General features: G+C 37.3%; 4 protein-coding genes across 14 annotated transcripts; all 4 read left to right on the forward strand.

Annotated features, from left to right (window-relative positions):
* The first annotated feature begins 1,747 nt into the window (after window positions 1-1,747).
* On the forward strand, window positions 1,748-3,941 carry LOC137737691 (E3 ubiquitin-protein ligase AIRP2). The gene is made up of 5 exons (XM_068477236.2): window positions 1,748-2,185; window positions 2,714-2,876; window positions 2,987-3,053; window positions 3,156-3,399; window positions 3,521-3,941. The coding sequence occupies exons 1-5, from the start codon at window positions 2,106-2,108 to the stop codon at window positions 3,735-3,737; spliced, it is 771 nt and encodes a 256-aa protein (XP_068333337.2). The 5' UTR covers window positions 1,748-2,105; the 3' UTR covers window positions 3,738-3,941.
* A 2,155-nt stretch (window positions 3,942-6,096) lies between these two features.
* LOC137736874 (trans-Golgi network-localized SYP41-interacting protein 1) lies at window positions 6,097-15,488 on the forward strand. 10 transcript variants are annotated; one of them, XR_015954809.1, is made up of 15 exons: window positions 6,097-6,543; window positions 6,636-6,842; window positions 6,937-10,305; window positions 10,706-11,564; window positions 11,672-12,300; window positions 12,572-12,719; window positions 12,813-12,894; window positions 13,130-13,259; window positions 13,545-13,672; window positions 13,989-14,049; window positions 14,121-14,213; window positions 14,337-14,553; window positions 14,656-14,718; window positions 14,811-14,935; window positions 15,179-15,488. XR_015954809.1 is itself a non-coding variant. In XM_088682617.1 (9 exons), exons 1-8 carry the CDS (start codon window positions 6,379-6,381, stop codon window positions 13,230-13,232), a joined length of 5,562 nt encoding a protein of 1,853 aa, XP_088538743.1. In that variant the 5' UTR covers window positions 6,097-6,378; the 3' UTR covers window positions 13,233-13,259; window positions 13,441-13,481. The 10 variants fall into 10 exon arrangements, 1 of the variants encoding a protein (XP_088538743.1); XR_015954810.1 differs by having other exon boundaries at window positions 14,121-14,185; XR_015954805.1 differs by having other exon boundaries at window positions 13,989-14,213.
* On the forward strand, window positions 13,545-15,488 carry LOC137736271 (uncharacterized). 2 transcript variants are annotated; one of them, XM_068475569.2, is made up of 6 exons: window positions 13,545-13,672; window positions 13,989-14,049; window positions 14,337-14,461; window positions 14,656-14,718; window positions 14,811-14,935; window positions 15,099-15,488. In XM_068475569.2, exons 1-6 carry the CDS (start codon window positions 13,616-13,618, stop codon window positions 15,238-15,240), a joined length of 573 nt encoding a protein of 190 aa, XP_068331670.2. In that variant the 5' UTR covers window positions 13,545-13,615; the 3' UTR covers window positions 15,241-15,488. The 2 variants fall into 2 exon arrangements, with proteins under 2 accessions (XP_068331670.2, XP_088538744.1); XM_088682618.1 differs by lacking the exons at window positions 13,545-13,672; window positions 14,656-14,718 and having other exon boundaries at window positions 14,048-14,213.
* Window positions 15,489-17,668: 2,180 nt separating this feature from the next.
* On the forward strand, window positions 17,669-18,758 carry LOC137736272 (protein NOI4-like). The gene is made up of 3 exons (XM_068475570.2): window positions 17,669-17,854; window positions 18,112-18,333; window positions 18,449-18,758. Exons 1-3 carry the CDS (start codon window positions 17,846-17,848, stop codon window positions 18,476-18,478), a joined length of 261 nt encoding a protein of 86 aa, XP_068331671.2. The 5' UTR covers window positions 17,669-17,845; the 3' UTR covers window positions 18,479-18,758.
* Window positions 18,759-19,280: the final 522 nt, after the last annotated feature.

Below are 19,280 nucleotides of genomic sequence, written 5' to 3' on the forward strand. Positions count from 1 at the left end.
AACTAAACTACACAATGGTTATGTCATACAGTTTAGGACCAAATTTACTGTATTTAAATTTAAAATATTCACATATAATTTACAAATGACGAAGAATATCCGTACATTGTACTAAATTTATTATATTCGAATATAAAACATTTCCCTTACAAATAACAATTGCACTGTAATATAAAACGACAAACCAACAATAATAATTTAAGTATAAAGACCCCACAAGAATAAAATATGATTCGACCCCCTTTCTTTTTAGTTTTCTAATGATGGACAGTGGACCCTAATTCTGGAGATTAATTGACCAAGTTTTAAGGGATTTATTTGTATATATTCACAATAATACTTTAATAATGCAAAGTTTTATATTGCTTTTCCATATGGGTTTCTCCACCTGATATGTTTCAGTCCATGGATAAGCCTCCAAATGTGGACCCTTTGATCTACTGGCATCAGATGATTGCAGGTGACATGAACCATCTCATACACACAAATAAAAACCCACCATAATAACACACACGTAAATCTGCATACAAATATTTCTATACTAAAATTTTTCTAAAATTTCGAAAAGAGTTCGAACTAAATAAGGGAAGGAAACTACATTATTCTTGTCAATCTGGTTAAACTTAAAAATAAGGCTCAAAGTGGATATGATTTGTTAGTTTAGCAGCACTTAATGCCCATCGTCTATTTAATTGGAATGGATATCATGTTGAGTCATACATATGCAAATTGATATATGCCTCGTTTGAAAGTGTTTTTAAAATGTTTAAAAGCACTTTTAGAAAAAAAATGTTGGATTCTAAAAGCACTTGAAGTACTTTCTGCAAGAAGCACCAGTTATGAGTTTCTTATAGAAAACACTTCGATTGTTTTTTCAAAATTCACTTGTATTATTATGGATTTATTCCAAAACTTTTTTTTAATAAAAAAACGCTTTCAATCTTTTGAAAAATACTTAAAAAAAACTCGTATATTTATACTAATTTTTCTTGCAAAAAATGTAATTAAATTGAGTTGGATACTAAAATGTTGCTCGTTGTGACGTATTTTGTAATATTCTATTGTTTGTCCAAGAAAAAAAGGAAAGGGATCATCTCCAGATCCCTTCCACCTAATCCTACAAGTCTACAAATTTGAGCCTTGGAAATTTGATCCAACGACTAAAAACAGGAGCTCATAAAAAGTTATAATAACTTTAGCCATTGGATGAAATTTCAAGGATCCGGATTTGTGGCATTGGTAGATTAGGTGGAAGGAATATGAAGATAATCCCTTATTAAGAAAAAAAGGGATGAATTGAAAAATCAAAAGTACTCTACGAGAAGGAACTTTCTAACTTAGGTAGTTAAAGAGTATTTCCATTAAATCAAGGTCATGTATTTGAACCTCTCACCCTTCTATTGCTTGTATAGCAAGATTCATTTATAAAATATTATTCCAAAACCATATAAAATAGTAACACAAAATAATATTTCATTAAACGAAAATGTTAGAGAAAATACCTGTTAGAATCATTTAATGTGGCTTTGGTAGTTGAATTTTTTATTTAAATTATTACGAATATAATTAAATACAGTCATAAACATATGGTCTTCATACAATTTATTTTATTAAAAAAAATTAGAGAGAAGGTTAGAAAAGGCACCTTGGCAAAATTAAAAGGAGAAGGAAATATAATAATATATAAAGCAAAAGATTATGATAAGAAGAGCACATTAAATGAGGTGCAAAGGACGCATTTTTTCCTGAATACGTATTCCATATCAGACCGTATAAACAAGGCAAACTCCGAAAACAGTCGTTCTCAGCAGAGCCGCCCCCCCATTGTGAAAAGGATAAAGAGGCAATAGCCTTTGGAAAGCAAACCTCTGTGGCCCTCTATCTCTCTATCTGCTTTTTGTTTGTTTCTTTGTCGTTGGTGCTTGCTGGGTATTAATCTCTCTGCATAAAATAGCAAAAACCCAACAAAAAAAAAAAAAGAACTTTGTGGGTTGTCTTTCTACTTGATTGTCTCTGAGGAAGAGAGAGAGAGAGAGAGAGAGAGAGAGGAGTTTTTGATCTTTGTTCTTTTTTTTCTTTGCTAGAGAGAGAGAGAGGAGAGAGAGATGGAGATGATATATTACCAGCCTTCTTACCAGGAGTCCTTGAGTGCTTTAGAGGCAGATATACAGCATGCAAATTCTCTGTAAGTTGCTTTGTTTCTCTGGAAATTCTTTGTTTTTGTTTCAATTTCTCTTTTTTTTTTCTGCAGTGGGTGTGGATATCCTTTTTTTCCCAAGTGGGTAGTTTTAGTTTTATGTTTAATTGCAAATATCTATATTTAGGCCATCTGATCATCACAACCCACATCATAATTTTTCTATTTAGGCAAGAAAAAACAAAACCCATGATTGTCTGTATCAATTTAGGCAAGAAGAAGCAAAACCCTTTGTCAGTTTTTCCAATTTGGGATTTTTCGGGGAGCAAAGTTGTTTATTTTTTTTTTAAATTTTTTTGGTTTTGACTTGATCATGGTTGCTTATCAGATTGAAATGTAAAGTTTGCAACTTTTGACATTATTAATTCTGATTTTGATTTGGGATTTTTCTGGGGTGCACAGTTGTTTATTTATTTTTGGGTTTTGACTTGATCATGGCTGAGTTATCAGATAGAATTGTAAAGTTTGAAATTTTTGACATGTTACCGGTTCTGAATCTGACTGGATTGTGTGCAGAGCTGCTGCAATTCCGAGAGGCAAAGGCGGTGCCCGGTTTCAGATGAAATTGGTTTACAATCAGTTGGCTCCCCTATTTATGTTTTTGTTGCAATGGATTGATTGCTCATGCACTTGCCTGCTCCCTAGATACCTAAATTTCTTCCACATACGTGTCTACAAGGTTTGGTTCTTTTCTTCCACTCTGGTTTATTGGTTGTTAATCGTTGCGGAAAAGGAACTAACTTTTGTCGCTCTACCTAATTTGGGCGTGTTGGTCTTTATTTGATACAGGTATACACAGACGGTAGGCCTAGCATTTCAACTCATGGAAGGAAAGCTTCTATAAGGGACTTCTATTGTATGTCAATTTGCCTACTTTATGATCATTGGATGTCGTTTGGTTGTGATTCGCACAATTAGGTTTGTAACCAAGTTTGCTTTCTCAAAAACTGAATTGCAGCTGTCATCTTACCGTCTCTTCAGCGGCTTCATGGAGATTTGGGGGAGTTGGATGATGCTAAGGAAGGACATCCTAGGCTTCCTAGCATGGAAAGCTCTGGAAAGAAGATGATTAAGGGAGATGGTAGCCTTGTTAATGCTGAGGTGGAGAGGGAAGAGGAGTGTGGGATTTGTTTAGAGCCTTGCACCAAAGTGGTCTTGCCTAATTGCTGTCACGCAATGTGCATCAAATGCTACCGCAATTGGTAAGTACAAGCCTTAAACCATATCCCTTATCTGTATGCTCCCTTTGATTCGACCATTGCTGCTTGTTTCTCTAAACAGTCATTTGTTCATTGCACTTGCAATGCTTTGGTTTAATTACAGGAATAGAAAGTCGGAGTCTTGCCCATTTTGTCGTGGTAATATAAAGAGAGTTAATTCTCAAGACTTATGGGTGCTCACTTGCAACGATGATGTGGTTGACACCGAAACAGTTTCTCAAGAGGACTTGTTGCGTTTCTACCTCTATATCAACAGCCTGCCGAAAGATTACCCAGACGCCCTCTTCTTGGTGTATTACGAGTATTCTAATTTGTTCTAAGAAGCGGAGAGTGGTGTACAGATAAAAAAAAAGCCGCCCTGTCAAATGTAAATAGAATCCGGTAAGGAACTTCTATTGAATTTTTACACAAAATAACAAGTTTCAAATGTTATGCATATCGAAAATTTAGAAGTCAGTGTAAGACTGCTGCATTACTGATGCCAAAGTCTGCATCTTGAGAATATATTTATGTTATGAGTTGAATCCGGTCGACAACTCTAGTGCTCTAGCCTCCCTACACTCGTCCTGCGAGTGCCCTAAGTATTCAAATTAGAGTGCAGATGGCTAAAAACGGAGTGTGAAAATCGCTATCCTTTTTCGTTTGCTTGCCGAAATACTTGACACATTTTAAAACATAAAGCATCATTAGGTTGTTGATGTAATTCCCTGACTTATTTGTTAGCATAATATTATTAGACCTTCTCTCAGCTGGCGTTGCAAATGGAGACCGTTTTGGCAGGCGACCTACCTTGTCTGCGGATGACAATATTTTAAGGTGTCCATTTGAATTAAAAGAAATGAATATGGTGGTCAAAGAAATATGTTTTGTAGACATTTATGTCCATCGTTGATCAACTTCCAATTTTCAAAGTCAGTGAAACTATTATGAAGAAATTTGATTTTAGTCGATTCAGCTTCTAGAAATTGTAATTAAGAAGAGATTGGTTGTTGGATAAGTCAAGGGGTGAGAGATTCATTATCGGCTCATGTTGAGCCTAAGAACGTATCAAGTACAGCTCTAAGCCCTTAAGGGGGTTAGTAAGTTCTGGTTTGGTACTGAGGTGCTTTAATAAAACGTGAGTATAGAAAAAAGCTGAGCTCAAAAAGATGTTTGGTAAACACTTAAAAACAGCTTATTTTCACAATTTTGGGTGAAAAAAAGCTGAAAACGTGAAGTAGCAAAAATAAGTTTATTCTTACAGCACAGCAGAAGCAGTTTTTTTTTCAAAGCAGAAACCAGCCCTAACTCCACCCCATGCCAATTGCTTGCGCAATTGAATCCCCCAAAATCCGCCAGTCTCTTGGAGCGGCTCGCCCAGCACCCTCTCAAACCCATCTTCGCTGCCTTGACGTTACATGGCCTTAGGCGTAGAGGCGGGCTATTCCTGCCCGACTCCGCAGTACGGTGGTCTTGGGCCCACCTATGACCCGACTGATTGGGCCGAGATGGAGAGACTCTTTTGGATTTTCAAGGAATTGGATTGCCTAATTGCCTAATCAATCAGCATGGCGTGGACTTGCTCTAAGTGCATGGATCGACCAGGGAGTTGGTCCGATAGGTGGGTAGCAAACAAGGGAGTGGAAGAAAAATGAGTGGTAAAACCAACAATCGCACAATAAAAGACACAGATCATGTTCTTTGCCTATATTTGCAAATGAATGAGGCTATGTGCTCTGTATATTTTTGCATTTATTCTCTATCCCTTTTAAAATTTGAGAAAAACGATCATAAAACATGAATCCAATTACGAATATTGCATGTCTCTTCACCCAATCTAACCGTCAAGTTAACTTTATTTGTTTTGTACGTGGCACTCCGTCCTTTTTTTTTTTTTTTTTTTTTGTCTAAATAGTAAATAGATCCATAATGAATGACACGCGAATTGAAGGATGTCATATGGATAACAAACAACACTTTCTCCGAAGAAAAACTTTGACTTTTGAGGAATAAGAAATGGGTGAATTGATATTATGTAACATTCAAACAAGCGAAAATAAACTCGCTTGCATAAAAAAGTAATAGTAGCTTTATAGTTCGACGAAGAGAAATAATGTAACTCATTATTCATAAGTTGTTTTTGTTAATATTGAAACAATATATACATGTATTGTGTTGAACGTTTCTTTTTTTGACAAACGCTAACGTTAGTAGGTTAAATTGTTAAAAGTTAAAGATAAAAAGATCGGTAAGAATCGAACCTATATCAGAGTGTATAAGCACTATTGCTTTTTGCCACTACAGTAAATCGTGATCTGCTACTATGTTGAATGTTACTGACATAGGTTATGGACCGTGATAAATTGGGAAAAGAGATCCTCTCTGGATCTCTTCCACCAAGGTCATTTGATCAAGTGATCCGGATTTTTGAAATTTGATCAAACGGCTAAAAATAGAGGCCCCCTTTAAGAGTTATAATAATTTTAGCTGTTACATCAAATTTTAATGATCCGAATCACTTAATCTGATAATCTTCGTGGAAGAGATGTTTCCGTAAATTAATAAAAACAAAATTGAAGTCGAAAGCCTAGTAGTAGTTTCGGCAGTCTGGTAGAAGTTTGGTCATTTACCAAACGTGTAGAGTAACGGTAACGGTAGCCATTGACTGCACTATGAGGGAAACAAAATAAATTAAATTAAAAGAAAAATAAAAATTGGAGGGAGACGCCAGAGTAGGGGGTAGCGTGGGAAAATTACAGTCAGCTCGGCAGTCTGCAGGATCAGAGAGACACCGCCCGCGGTGGTCTTTATTCATCAAAATCCAACCTTTTCAACTCTACCGGAATCCACAGGACAAATTTCTATGGTTTTGGCGACAATTTCAGAGCTCTCGGATTGATTTCTAGGGATACATGGATTAAATAATCCGGTTGGGTTGGGTTTCGGATCCGGGGCTTGTGGCGGAGGAGGAGGGATTGGTTTATGCGTGCCATTCTGATGTCTGAGAAACCTGGTTTGAAGCAGGTTCTGGAGGACTCGGCAGCTGAGGCGGAGGGAGATCAACCGATTCGAGGCAGTCCAATTGCGAATGGGTTGGCCAAGGATTCGAATGCAATTCGAGACGACGTCGCCGAGCCGGTGAATCAGGTAATCGGAGAATTCTGGAATTGCAATTTGCTGAACGGTGCCGGTTCATTTTGATCTGGTAGTAACGCTTTGTTTATCGGTTTTAATTGCAGGAATTAGGGTCAGCGTGGCCGGTGGCGGAATCGGTGGCAGACGGTGATAACCAGGTGGCGGAAGATAAAGGCAAAGTGACGGAGGATTCGGGGAAAGAGGAGTTTGTGGATTGCTCGGAGGATTACGCGATGGATGAGTTGGATCGCCTGCGGCTTTTGCTGGATACTACTGTTGGCGAGAAGGAAAGTTTGGCGCGCCAATTCGATGTCCGTATTTCTTTTATTCAATCGAAAAGTTTGATGCTTTTCGAGGCATTTTTGTGTTTTCGGTATTGATTGTTGGTTGTTGTTTAAAATGTAGGAAGAAAGAGAGGCTTTTGCTAGAGAAATTGCTAGTCTTCGGTTTCAGCTGAATGCTCTTACTGATCAACAGCCATTGATTGACGAAAGCGGTAATTTTGTTGATGACAAAGAAAGTAGGGAAGATGATAAGGGTACGGATACCCGGTGGAGTGAGTTGATAACTGAATGCTCTGGACTTGTTAAAACGGCTTTGGAGAAACGGTTGCAGACTGAGGCCGCGGTGAGAGAACTTGATGGAGTTGTGTTTAAGAAGGATCAAGAGATTGAGGAACTCAATGCCAAGATCAATGAGTTTTCGGTTTTGAATGACGTGGTTGCAATTTTTTTGAATTCTGCTCAGAGGTCTGTGGAAGTGTCATCTGAGGTTCAGATTGAGAAGGATACGCACATTGAAGTTGTGACAAACAGGATGCTGGCTTCCCTTGGGGGAGTCGTTGATCAACAAGAAATGTTGGATGGTTCTATCGGTGGAAAATTAGTACATGTTGAGCAAGGCACTTCTATGCTAATTGAGAAGTTCACCAGGATGCTTTCGGAAATTGAACAACTTAGACAGTCTTTGCCGGAAGCCAGGTCAGATCATAAATCGCAGGAATTAGGAGGGGTTTTTGCTGCTGCCTGTTATGAGTTACTTGAGCTCAAAAGAAAGGAAGCAGAGTTTGTCGAAAGATTGGGCCATCTAGAAGACGAAAATAGGAAATTGATAGAAGAACTTGAAAATCAAAAAGGGATAGTTGAGGCGGTGAATGCGGATCTAGGACAAACAAAAATGGAACTGGAGCAGGAGAAGCATAGGTGCTCTAATACCAGAGAGAAGCTTACTATGGCCATTACAAAAGGGAAGGCATTGGTGCAGCAACGGGACTCATTAAAGCAGTCCATTGCTGAAAAAACGAGTGAGCTTGAGAAGTGTTTGATTGAATTGCAAGAGAAGTCAAGTGCACTTGAAGCTGCTGAGTTAACCAAGGAGGAATTGATTAGAAGCGAAAATTCAATTGCATCCTTGCAAGAAATAGTATACCAGAAGAATGTAATCATTGAAAGTTTGGAGGACATTATGTCTCAGACCGGTGTACCTGAAGAACTTCAATCTATGGATATTCTAGAGAAACTTAGATGGCTTTCGGATGAAAATGATAAACTCAAGGGAATTTCCCTTGAATTCAAAAACTTGAGAGATGCTATGCATGCAATTGATCTACCAGAAGTTATTTCATCTTCTGACTTAGAGTCTCAAGTAAATTGGCTTAGGGAATCGGTTTCTCAGGCCAAAGAGGAAGTGCTTATGTTGTGCGATGAAATTACTGCAACTAAGGAAGTGGCACATAAAAATATCGACCACTTAACTGATTCACTTTCAGCTGAGTTGCAGGCAAAGGAATATCTCCAAGCAGAGCTGGATAATCGGACATCCGAATACCAAGAGATTGTCAAGAAAGAGCAACAGGTGTCTTTAGAGAAGGCTGATATGGCGAAAGAGGAAGTACTTATGTTGCGTGATAAAATTACTGCAACTAAGGAAGTGGCGCGTAAAAATATTGAAGACTTAACTGCTTCACTTTCAGATGAATTGCAGGCAAAGGAATATCTCCAAGCAGAGCTGGATAATCTGACATCTGAATACCAAGAGATTGTCAAGAAAGAGCAACAGGTGTCTTCAGAGAAGGCTGATATGGTCAGAATGTTACTCGATGTCTCAGGAGTTCTAGTGGACAATGAAGAGGTCTATCAACCTTCGTTGGACCCTGCCTTGCTTGTTGACAGATGCATTGGGAAGATAAAAGAAGAGAGTAATGCCTCACTTGATTCTCCAAAGGTTGATGCTGAGTTGTTTGAAACAATTCAAAGCCACCTGTATGTAAGGGATCAGAAATTGATGCTGTGTGAGACTTTACTAGAAGAGGAGACACTGGTGAGGTCAGAGGTGAATAACCTGTCAAATGAGTTGCGGGCTGTATCTCAAAAACTTGCAGCATTGGAAGAGGAAAAAGGGAACCTGCAGAGAGATTTTGAACGATCAGAGGAGAAAAATACTGTGCTAAGGGAGAAGTTATCCATGGCAGTCAAGAAAGGTAAGGGACTGGTTCAAGACCGGGAAAACTTGAAACATCTTTTAGATGACAAGAAATCAGAAATTGAGAAGTTACAGCTTGAGTTACAGCAGGAACAGTTGGCACTTGCTGAATGCAGGGACAAGATAAGTAGTTTGTCTGCTTATGTACACCGCATCCCAAAGTTAGATGCTGATCTAGTTGCTATGAAGGAACAACGGGATCAACTTGAACAGTTCTTAGTGGAGAGTAATAACATGTTACAGAGAGTAATTGAATGTATTGATGGCATTGCTCTTCCTGTCGATTCAATTTTTGAAGAGCCTGTGGGGAAGGTGAATTTCATTGCAGGATACATAAGTGAATGTCAGGATGCCAAGGAAAATTCAGAGCATGAGTTGAGTAAAGTAAAAGAGGAAGTCAATAATCTGGCTGGTAAGTTAGCAGAAACTCACTCAACGTTAAAGTCTCTGGAAAATGAATTGTCGGTTGCAGAGAGTGATATTTCTCTGCTTGCTGAACAAAAGAGGGAAATTGAATTGGGTAAGACCAATGTTGAAAAAGACTTGGAGAAAGCAATTGAGGAAGCTATGTCTCAAGCTAGCAAGTACAATGAAGTTTGTGCATCTAAAAAGTCACTGGAAGAGGCGTTATCAATTGCAGAAAATAGTATATCTGTGCTTGTTAGTGAAAAAGAAGGAGCTTTAGTTGGTAGAGCTTCTGCAGAGAAAGAGCTAGAGAAAGTGAAAGAGGAAGTTGATACTCAGACTAGCAAACTAACTGAGGCCAATAAGGCCATAAAGTTACTCGAAGATTCCCTATCACTGGTACAGACCAATGTTTCTTTGCTTACCGAACAAAACAATGAAGTTCACATTGGTAGGACCAATTTAGAGGTTGAACTAAAGAAACTGCAAGAGGAAGCTAGGATCCACGATAACAAGCTAGCAGATGCCCAGGCAACCATAAAATCACTGGAAGATGCATTGCTGAAGGCTGAGAATGATATTTCTGTCCTTCAAGGTGAAAAGAAAAATGCTGAAGACGAAATATTGACACTTAATTCCAAGTTAAATACACAAGACGAAGAGTTGTCTGGAACTAATTGCAGCACAGAAAGCAGGTCCATAGAGCTAAGTGGCCACCTTCATAATCTTCACCTGCTAATGAAAGATGATACTCTGTTGGCCACTATGAAAAGATGTTTCGAGAAGAAATTTGAGAGCCTGAAAGATGTGGACCTCATTCTTAGAAATATAAAGGACAATTGTGTTTCCATGAATTCAGAAGAGCTGCAAAGACATCAAGTGTTGGAGGTATATATGCTGTTTGATGGACAAAGTTTTCTACCTTGCCGTTCACTTTATTTTTTTTCTTTTGTGCATGCCATGCAGATGCTGGTGGACCAGAAGCCATTTTGCATTTAGAGCTTTCCTATTTCTTCTTTTTATATTCTCTCTTTTGTTTTCAATTTCATACTTTTGCCTGTGAAGAATATGTTTGCTAATAGTTCTGAATACTTTTACATGCCAATAAAACATGATATTAGATTTTACGGCTCTGATAATATCAAATTCCTTTATGATTAGAATGTCGTTGTGATGTGTTCCCAATGACCCCAAATATTTGTGAAAATTGCTCCTTTTCTGTATGTATGATGTATTCAAGAAGAGCTAGAATTTTGTTCTAATGGGCTCCTTTTATTACTTAATCCAGGAAGATTCATATGTGACAAAGTCTTTCTCAGATGGCATTGACACTATATCCAGTGTGGAAAAGGTTACTGGTGAGGCCAGTGTTGCAGATGCTGATATGTCTTCATGTTTGAAGCAGACTGTGGAAAGGTTCCAGATGCGAGAAGATGTTCTTGCCGAAATTTTTGAATGTTTATCTTCTACTGTAGATGGGTTTATTGCAAATCTGTTGAGAAATCTACAGGCAGTAAGGGATGAAGTAATAGCTAGGTTCGAGAACATGGAGTCTGTCAAACAACAAGCAACTAATCTGGAAATATGTAAACAGGAACAGGAGAATACAATAGCCATATTAGAAAATGATCTTAAGTCTCTACTTTCTGCTTGTACCACTGCTATCGGAGAACTTCAATTTGGAGTCGAGAACAATTTACTTGAACTGAGCTCTGTTCCTGAGCTTGAAAAATTGAAACATAATTTGCCCCAGGAAACAGTAATCAGTGGAGAGACCACAGAAACAGATGAGCAAGGTCTACAGCACAGCAAATATGGAAAAACTGCAGAAATGTTGTATGTTTCTATTAGAAAAGTTAAAGCTTTGATTAAACAGTTTGAGAGAACAAGTAAAGTGGCAGCCTCTACAATTGAAGATCTGCAGTGTAAACTGACAGAAGCTAGGACGATTTCTAAGAAAGCCATTGAAGAAAGGGATCTAGGACAAAATAGGATTTCCAAGTTGGACGCTGATGTAGAAGCATTACAGAATTCGTGCAGTAAGCTGACACTTAGACTAGAGGATTATCAATCCCAAGAGGATAAGTTTAATGAAAAAGAGGTGGAAGTTTTATCACTGCGCAATGCTTTGTCGATGAAAGAACAAGGTGAATATCTTTTCTTTTCTTTCTTATAATCTTACTACTTTGCTGTTGTACAGTTGTAGTGACGATAAGTGCTCTGATGACTTATTTGTTCACATTGCTTGTTTCAGAGGCTGAAGACTCACTCCTGTCAGCATCTGAAATTAAAACCCTTTTTGACAAGATCGGCAGGATTGAAATCCCAGAGTCACATGGAGGAGACTTGGAGCCCCACAATTCAGCTCATGTGAAGAAGCTCTCTTACGTTATTGATAATATTACTGACCATCAGTATCGGATAAACTTATTGTCTTATGAAAATGAAGAACTGCAGTCAACTCTTGGGACTAGGAATCTCGAAATTGAACAATTGAAGGAGGAGGCTGAAAGTTACGACAGAGATAGACAAGATAGAGAGAAGATGAAAAATGAATTGTCTGTGCTCATATATAGTTTGGAAAAAATTATAGATATGTCAGGAGGTAGTGATTTAGTTGTAGACCAGAAATCTTCTGGTGTGACTGGACTTCTATCAGTATTGGAGAAGCAGGTTAGGGCTTTACAATCGGAGTCTGAAAGTTCAAAATCAAAAGCCCAGGAACTTGGTACTAAGTTGGACGAGAGCCAAAAGGTCGTGGAGGAATTATCGACCAAGGTTAATTCACTTCAAGGGCGAGCTGCTCAGCCAGAGATTGTCCAGGAAAGGAGTATCTTTGAAGCACCTACTACTGGTTCAGAGATATCTGAAATTGAAGATGGGGTAAATGTTCATTTATATGACTCCTTGATAATTCCCGTCTTTCTGTGTAGTTATCATTTGATTCCTTTTGAACATTTTGATATATGCTACACGATATTCCGGTTAAGTTGAGGTGTTTTCCAGTAAATATAATATAAGCTTCTGTAGATGGTTGAGGTTTAGGCTCATTACGGTGCCTATTGTTAGTTGCATGCTGAGCAATATCAGTTGTGCTTGTATGGACTAAGGATACCTGCAAGATTTGAACTTAGTATATAATTTTTTTTTTCAGGGATCGCATGGAAAGAACGCAATATCTCCTGTCCAATCAGCAGCTCATGTGCGAACTATGCGGAAGGGTTCAACTGAACATCTCGCAATTGAAATTGGTTCTGAATCTACTCGTTTAATCAACAATGAAGAAACCGATGAGGACAAAGGTGGGCACCTTATGATTTGTCTGTAATTTCAAACACTTTTTAAGTCCTGGTTAAACTTATTTCTTCTGTTTTCGTTTTGTCTTCCTTTTGCAGGTCATGTATTCAAATCTCTCAATGCATCTGGTCTCGTACCAAGACAAGGAAAGTTGATTGCAGATCGAATCGATGGAATTTGGTAAACTCTTGAGCTTAAACTCGTTATATAAACAAGAGGGTCGGGTGGAAAACATCAAAACCCCTTCTTCTTTTCACCTGCTTTTTTTCGAAACCACATTACACGAAAACCTTAGTAGGTGCCTAACATCTTACTCCGCATATTTAGTCGTTGTTTTGATCAATGCAGTCTGCCACTTTCCAATGGGGTCTTATTTTACTTGATTCTAATTAGCTTTTCTGATCTCTATACGCAGGGTATCCGGCGGTCGGGTTTTGATGAGTCGCCCGAGGGCAAGGCTCGGACTGATCGCCTACTGGCTCTTCTTGCATCTGTGGCTGCTAGGAACCATTTTGTAACCAAGTTTGTGATTGTTCCTCATTAGGGTGTGCAAGCAAATTGTATCATACACATTTTGTCATTTCTTTTTCTTTCACATTTGCATATATGTCCCATCCCCAAATTCAAATTCTCTGCAATCACATTTTTAGGTTGCAGAAAATAAAAAATCCGGTGGAAAATTTTCCACGTTGTCACGACTCACGTTTTCGTTTTATTTCATCGTAGTTTGGTATATCACGGATGAACCTCAAATCTGAGGCAGTTCTCAACTTTCGGCATTTCTCATTAGACAGGGAATTGATTTTCACACACCTTTGTTAGTCTTTCAGGAGGTGTTTTAACTGTTCAATAAATGACGATCTCAAGTCAACAAGGTTCTTCGCTTTGCTAAGGTTCAAAGATGTTGTCTTCACGTCTCGAACCCGTGATTTTTTGGACAAAAAGGAGTAATCTTTTAGTATGTTCCTGAATCGATGCCTTCTATGAATTTTTCAATTCACGCAATTATGCTCTAGTTTCCAATGGTGAATTGTGTATCAACTGTTTTCACTGTCCTATTTTACTTTGTTGAGAACTTATACTAACCTGAATTATAAATTAGAAGTTAAAACCTTTTGCCAAGGCCCAAATCTAGTTAAAAGTTAAGAAATTCTACTCTAGAGTATAATGTTACTTTCAGGTTTTGTAAAGGGAACAAAAAATATGGTTGGAGCTTTGCTTAACTTGGTAAGTAATCTGCATTTTAAGTTCTATTTCTTATCTGCAACTTGCAGGCATCTCATGTTGCATCAGTTGAAGGATTGCCGGTCTTTGACTGCTCATTGGAAGTATCATGTATGAACATTCACATACTATCTCGATGCAAGAATTCGTAGTGAAATTTTTATTCTTATTCTCTTTCATAGAGGCAACACGTGAATCCTTGGCAAAGCCAGTCTATAAGCTGTTACCGAAGCAAGATTTGTCGAGAGTGGGTTGTTTCAGTCCCAAATTTTACAGTACAATACTTTTTATTGCCTTCTTCTTTGTTCTCTTTTATGTTTCGTATTTTTATGTCTTTTTCTGGATTTAGTTGCTTCATTAGTTTCAAGAGCATAACTCGTTTCTCCCATCGTGTCCAGTTGATTTTGAGGTGTGGCATCTTGAGTTGATTTCGGGACTGGTCATTCTGATATCACTTAGCCGATATCTATTATTGAAGACATGGCCGGATTTCGCAGAGTCCAGCGAAGCAGCCAATCAGCAGGTATCTACTTTCTGTTCTAGCTGTATATCTGCAAGGACTCGGAAGTGTTTACCACAAACAATTTGTAGTCAATAGTCGTCTCTGTCAATATGGTAATTCAGTCCCACATTGCTGCTTGAAGACATCGTTTTTATTGATGGTGTTGTCCATAGTTTATTCCGCATCTCTGACACAATCCGTTTCCTGTAACTTAGGTCCTTACATCACTTCAACCTTTGGATTACATAATCGTTGCATTTTTGCCCGGGGTCAGCGAGGTTAGCTAATACTTGTAACCGGATTGTAGTGTTGTTCAATTCTGCTCTGGTCAGCTAATTTTGCATTAATTCATCGTGCATTGGATGGACAGGAACTTCTTTTTCGGGGTGCCTTGCTACCACTTTTTGGATCCAATTGGAGGAGCGCCTTGATAGTCGCCATCATTTTTGGTGTTCTGCACCTGGGCAGTGGCCGAAAGTATTCCTTTGCTGTCTGGTACTTATCCTCTTATCTCTAACACTTCAAAAATACTTCATTCATGCCATTGTTAGACAGTCTATCTTTTTTTCATTTCATGTTTCGCGTATATTTATGCCGATGAACTCTCATGAAACTGCGTTCAAGCTTAGTTATGATTTTGTGGTAAAACGTGCTTCAGGCCAACTTTTGTGGGTCTTGCGTATGGTCATGCAACCATTGTCTCCTCTAGCCTTATCGTTCCAATGGCTTCTCATGCAGTCATCAATTTGGTTGGAGGGATGTTATGGCGTTACCGATCAGATTCATCACGGATGATATGAGAAGACTGCCACTGTCACACTTACCAGAAAATGTACATGATTTGTCTTGCAACTTGAGGAGTGTATAACTAGTGAGGCACTATTAGAAAAACGTATTACTTCCATTAACCACGCGAGATTTGGGTTTACTACCGTCTAACAGTGTATTCAACTACTATAATTGTAGAACTAATCTGGTGTAAATTTTGATTCACTTCGTCAGTGTTTTGCTCCAATTTTATGCGTAAGTGCAATTGGACTTGAGATAATTTTTGGGGTGTGCTATTCACATCCTATTTTATTTCTCATACGCCTCTTGTTAATTTCTTTTATATAATCTTATTTAATTCAATCAATCCAAGGGCTGCAAATTAAGAGGATGTGTACGAAGTAAAAAAAGGATATCACATCCCAATTTTTTTTCTCAATTTCATCCAAAGTATCGTGAACCAGATTGTGATCCCTAGCATTTTCCTATCCGAAAACCAATTCCAAAAACTAATTTCCTAAACCAAACCTCAAAACCAGTTATGCTCCAAACTTCAGCAACTTCCACACCAGTTACGAGTCAATTTTGGTATCTGAAAAGAAAAAAAAAAAAAAAAAAAAGGGCGTCCCAGCTTTTATTAGGAAACTTTCATTTCGATCTCTAGTTGACCAAATTTCGAATATGAGATCTCTTGTGAAACTACATTCAAGTTATGGTATTACTCATCACCTTATTTATTACTCTTCGATAAGTTAATTTTGAGATTTGTGTAATGCGTAGATACAAATTTTAAAATTTAAACTTATTCAATAGTGATAAACATGACGATGAGCAAAAATACATCATTTGTTTAAGGTAAGCAATTAATCAAACAAGGCAAGTAATCCTTTTCATACTTAAATACAAGGCAAGTAATTAAACATTTTGGTTCTTTTCTGTCCTTGCAGACTTTTTCATTAATGCAGATATCTGCAGAGATTCTTTTTTCTTGTTTTTTATTTTTTATTTTTTATTTTTATAGGTCTTCTTTTTTCTTCTTACTAACCAAGGTCACACGCATAAGAAGAATTATAGCTATAAATAGAGGGAGAAATGCAAACCAAATTATAATTAAGCGTGCACTAATTCTCTGATACTAATATAATATTAGAAAAAACTTAAGAGAACAATCATCAAGATGAACATGAAGACGGTGGCAGTAATCAGCTTCGTGTTGTTTTGTTTCCTCTGCATGGCTGATCATCAAATGGGCCAAATCAAATTAGCAGAAGCCACCAGCAGTCGCATGCCACTGATCGTCAGCACCAAACATGTTCCTTTAGTTGGTGATATCGTTGTCTATCGTACGTGTTCTTATGATTTCTCTCTCACTTTCCCTTCGTTTTCAAGTGTTTGTAATTACATTTTATTTTCTATATTTTGATTGGATGCATGGATTAATTAATTTTGTGGTTGGAATCGTACGTGGATCTGCAGCTTGCATGCCGAGGGGGTGTAAAAAAGGCGAGGCCTGCTGCGACTGCGACGTTAGCAAAGTTCCACCCGCCTGCCTCAGGTGTTGTTATTGGCCTACCGGGGGCCGTGATTAATTTCTTATATGATGAATAAAGGACATTTAAATTTAGGGCTTAATAAGTTCCTTCTCAATATTTACATATATTTAAAATAATTTTAAGTCCATATAATTATCCATCATTCTATGATCTTATAATTTAGTTGACCAAACAATTTTAGTTTTAATTAATTTTTTTTTACAAAGACGATATTTGCACAACGATTTATTATATTGACTAGTTTCGGTTATAAGTAGTTCATACTCATGTTTTAGTAACCAAGTAATGTTAACATAGTAATAGAACAATTTTATCGATTTTTTATTATTTAATCCTATATTTTTTTACCTATTTTGTACTTTTAAAATAACTTTTATCATCTTTTTTATGCCATTTAAATATTTCAAGCTGTAAATTACTAAAATTAAAATTTTGAGATGAGCAACTTAAATGACACAAATACATCGATACTCGATCATTTGTCTTTTGATGACATTATATGATTAACACAAGATGCTATGGTTGTGATAAGTACATTCTTCTAACCATGTAGCCAGTTAAACCGCTGTTAATTAATCCTAACAAGTTCAAATAAAAACGAACAAAATCAAACATGAATTAAGGAACAAAAATCTGTTTATCTAAATATTGACACCGTTGACCAATAAAAACAAGAATTGAAACCGCGAGTAGTGTTGCAAGTTGCAACAGCTTTAATCGAAGTTTGGAAGACGCAAGCGTTTGCTTAAAAATCATCAAATTAAGTAGGAGGAAACAAGACGCCAGCGTTTTGGATAATCAAGCAACTGAAGAAGCCATTGACCAAAAACGCGCTTTTTCAAACGGCAATGTTTTTTTCTACTCGATCGATCTGGGAATTACCGAATCATTCGACCTTTTTCTTTTCTGCTTTTTCACTCTCTAATATCTCTTTATATATGAATAATCTCAATCATTTTTCACTCAAATAGTAACTCATAATCTCTGAGATTCTTTGAAGCCTCTCTGTGAATTGATTTTAATCTCCCCAGATTTACCCATCATCTCTGTGAATTGATTTCAATCTCCCCAGATTTACCCATCAATGGCAGCTGTAAGTATTTTTTGCTTCATGTTTTTTTCCTGATTTTAGGGTTGTAGGGGCTTTTCTATTATCTGTGCATGATGCACGTCTTTTAGGTTCAAGGAAATGACGGATTTTATATCGATAACATGCAAGTAACGATACATCTTTACAGAAAAAATGGACGCCAAAGTCTAAAAGTCACAGAAATTAGTATCATATGTGTGATTATTACACAGGAAATTGTTTCCATGAATAACATTGTTTGTTTGCTATATAAATTGCAGTATGAGAAGGGAAGGGCGGCAGTAGGGCTAGGGGGAGCTCTACCAAAATTTGGGGAGTGGGATGTGAACGATCCGGCATCAGCTGAAGGATTTACAGTCATATTCAACAAGGCCAGAGGTGACAGAAAGTCTGGTGGAACTCCATTGATTGTTGCAGCAGCGGCCCCAGAAAAATATGCTTCCCGTAAAAAAAGTGGCAAATATAATAAGCTCCCCAAAAAGGTAATGATATCCATGCCTAATCATTTCACAAATTAAGTCTGTTCATACTTCTAAATTCTGATTAACCTGATTGAATATCTCAACTAATTATCATATCTTCACTTTGTGGATGCAGAGTAAATGGCTTATTTGCTGCGGTTGTTAGGTTTTTGCCCATTGGCTTTCGAAAGAACCTTGCAAGACAAGAAACACATGACGCTCTACAATGCGGAGGAGGATTCTCTACCCTCCTGCTCTACAATGCGGAGGAGGATTCTTTACCCTTCCATGCCCTCCTATTTGAACGGTTACAGTTAAGTCACGTCAACATCTTATATTGATTTTTTTTATAAAGATAATAAAACAAAAAATAATTTATGCGAGGAGAGGATGTAAGGAGATGAGAATAGGATGGTAAATAATCCTCCTTCCTACAATGGAACATTGATCGGAGTAGAGAAAAACAATATTGTTCTTGTTATTCTTTAATTCATTTTATTTTTCTTTTCAATTTTGATGTGTTACTCCTTGATTTTTCCTTTTCAAGGAGAGTGATGTATATTGAGTATTTTGTTATTTTTTTTTCATTAAGTGAATGCTTTTATTTAATTTTATATGCTCAACCCGATTGAATGCTAATGCAACTTCTGAATGGAAGTGGTCAACTCATCTGTAATAATCATTTCGACACCATATTTCAACTTTCAACTACTCTCGGCCAAATCACGAAAAAAATATTTAATTAACGGATGGAACATCAATAATTTATGAACAAGGGTTGTCTGCCCTTCCATTTTCGGTGTCATTCCGTGCCTTCCTGTTTTGTGTGATCACAATTAAGCCACGTCAACATTTTATATTGTTTTTTTTATAAAGATAATAAGATAAAAATGAATAATAATATAAAATATTGACGTGGCTTAACCGTGATCACACAAATATAAAGATACGAAAGAACATTAGAAATA

This window comes from Pyrus communis, chromosome 13 (assembly GCF_041283825.1).
Source record: "Pyrus communis isolate YQ-2024b chromosome 13, ASM4128382v1, whole genome shotgun sequence".
Taxonomy (NCBI): domain Eukaryota; kingdom Viridiplantae; phylum Streptophyta; class Magnoliopsida; order Rosales; family Rosaceae; genus Pyrus; species Pyrus communis.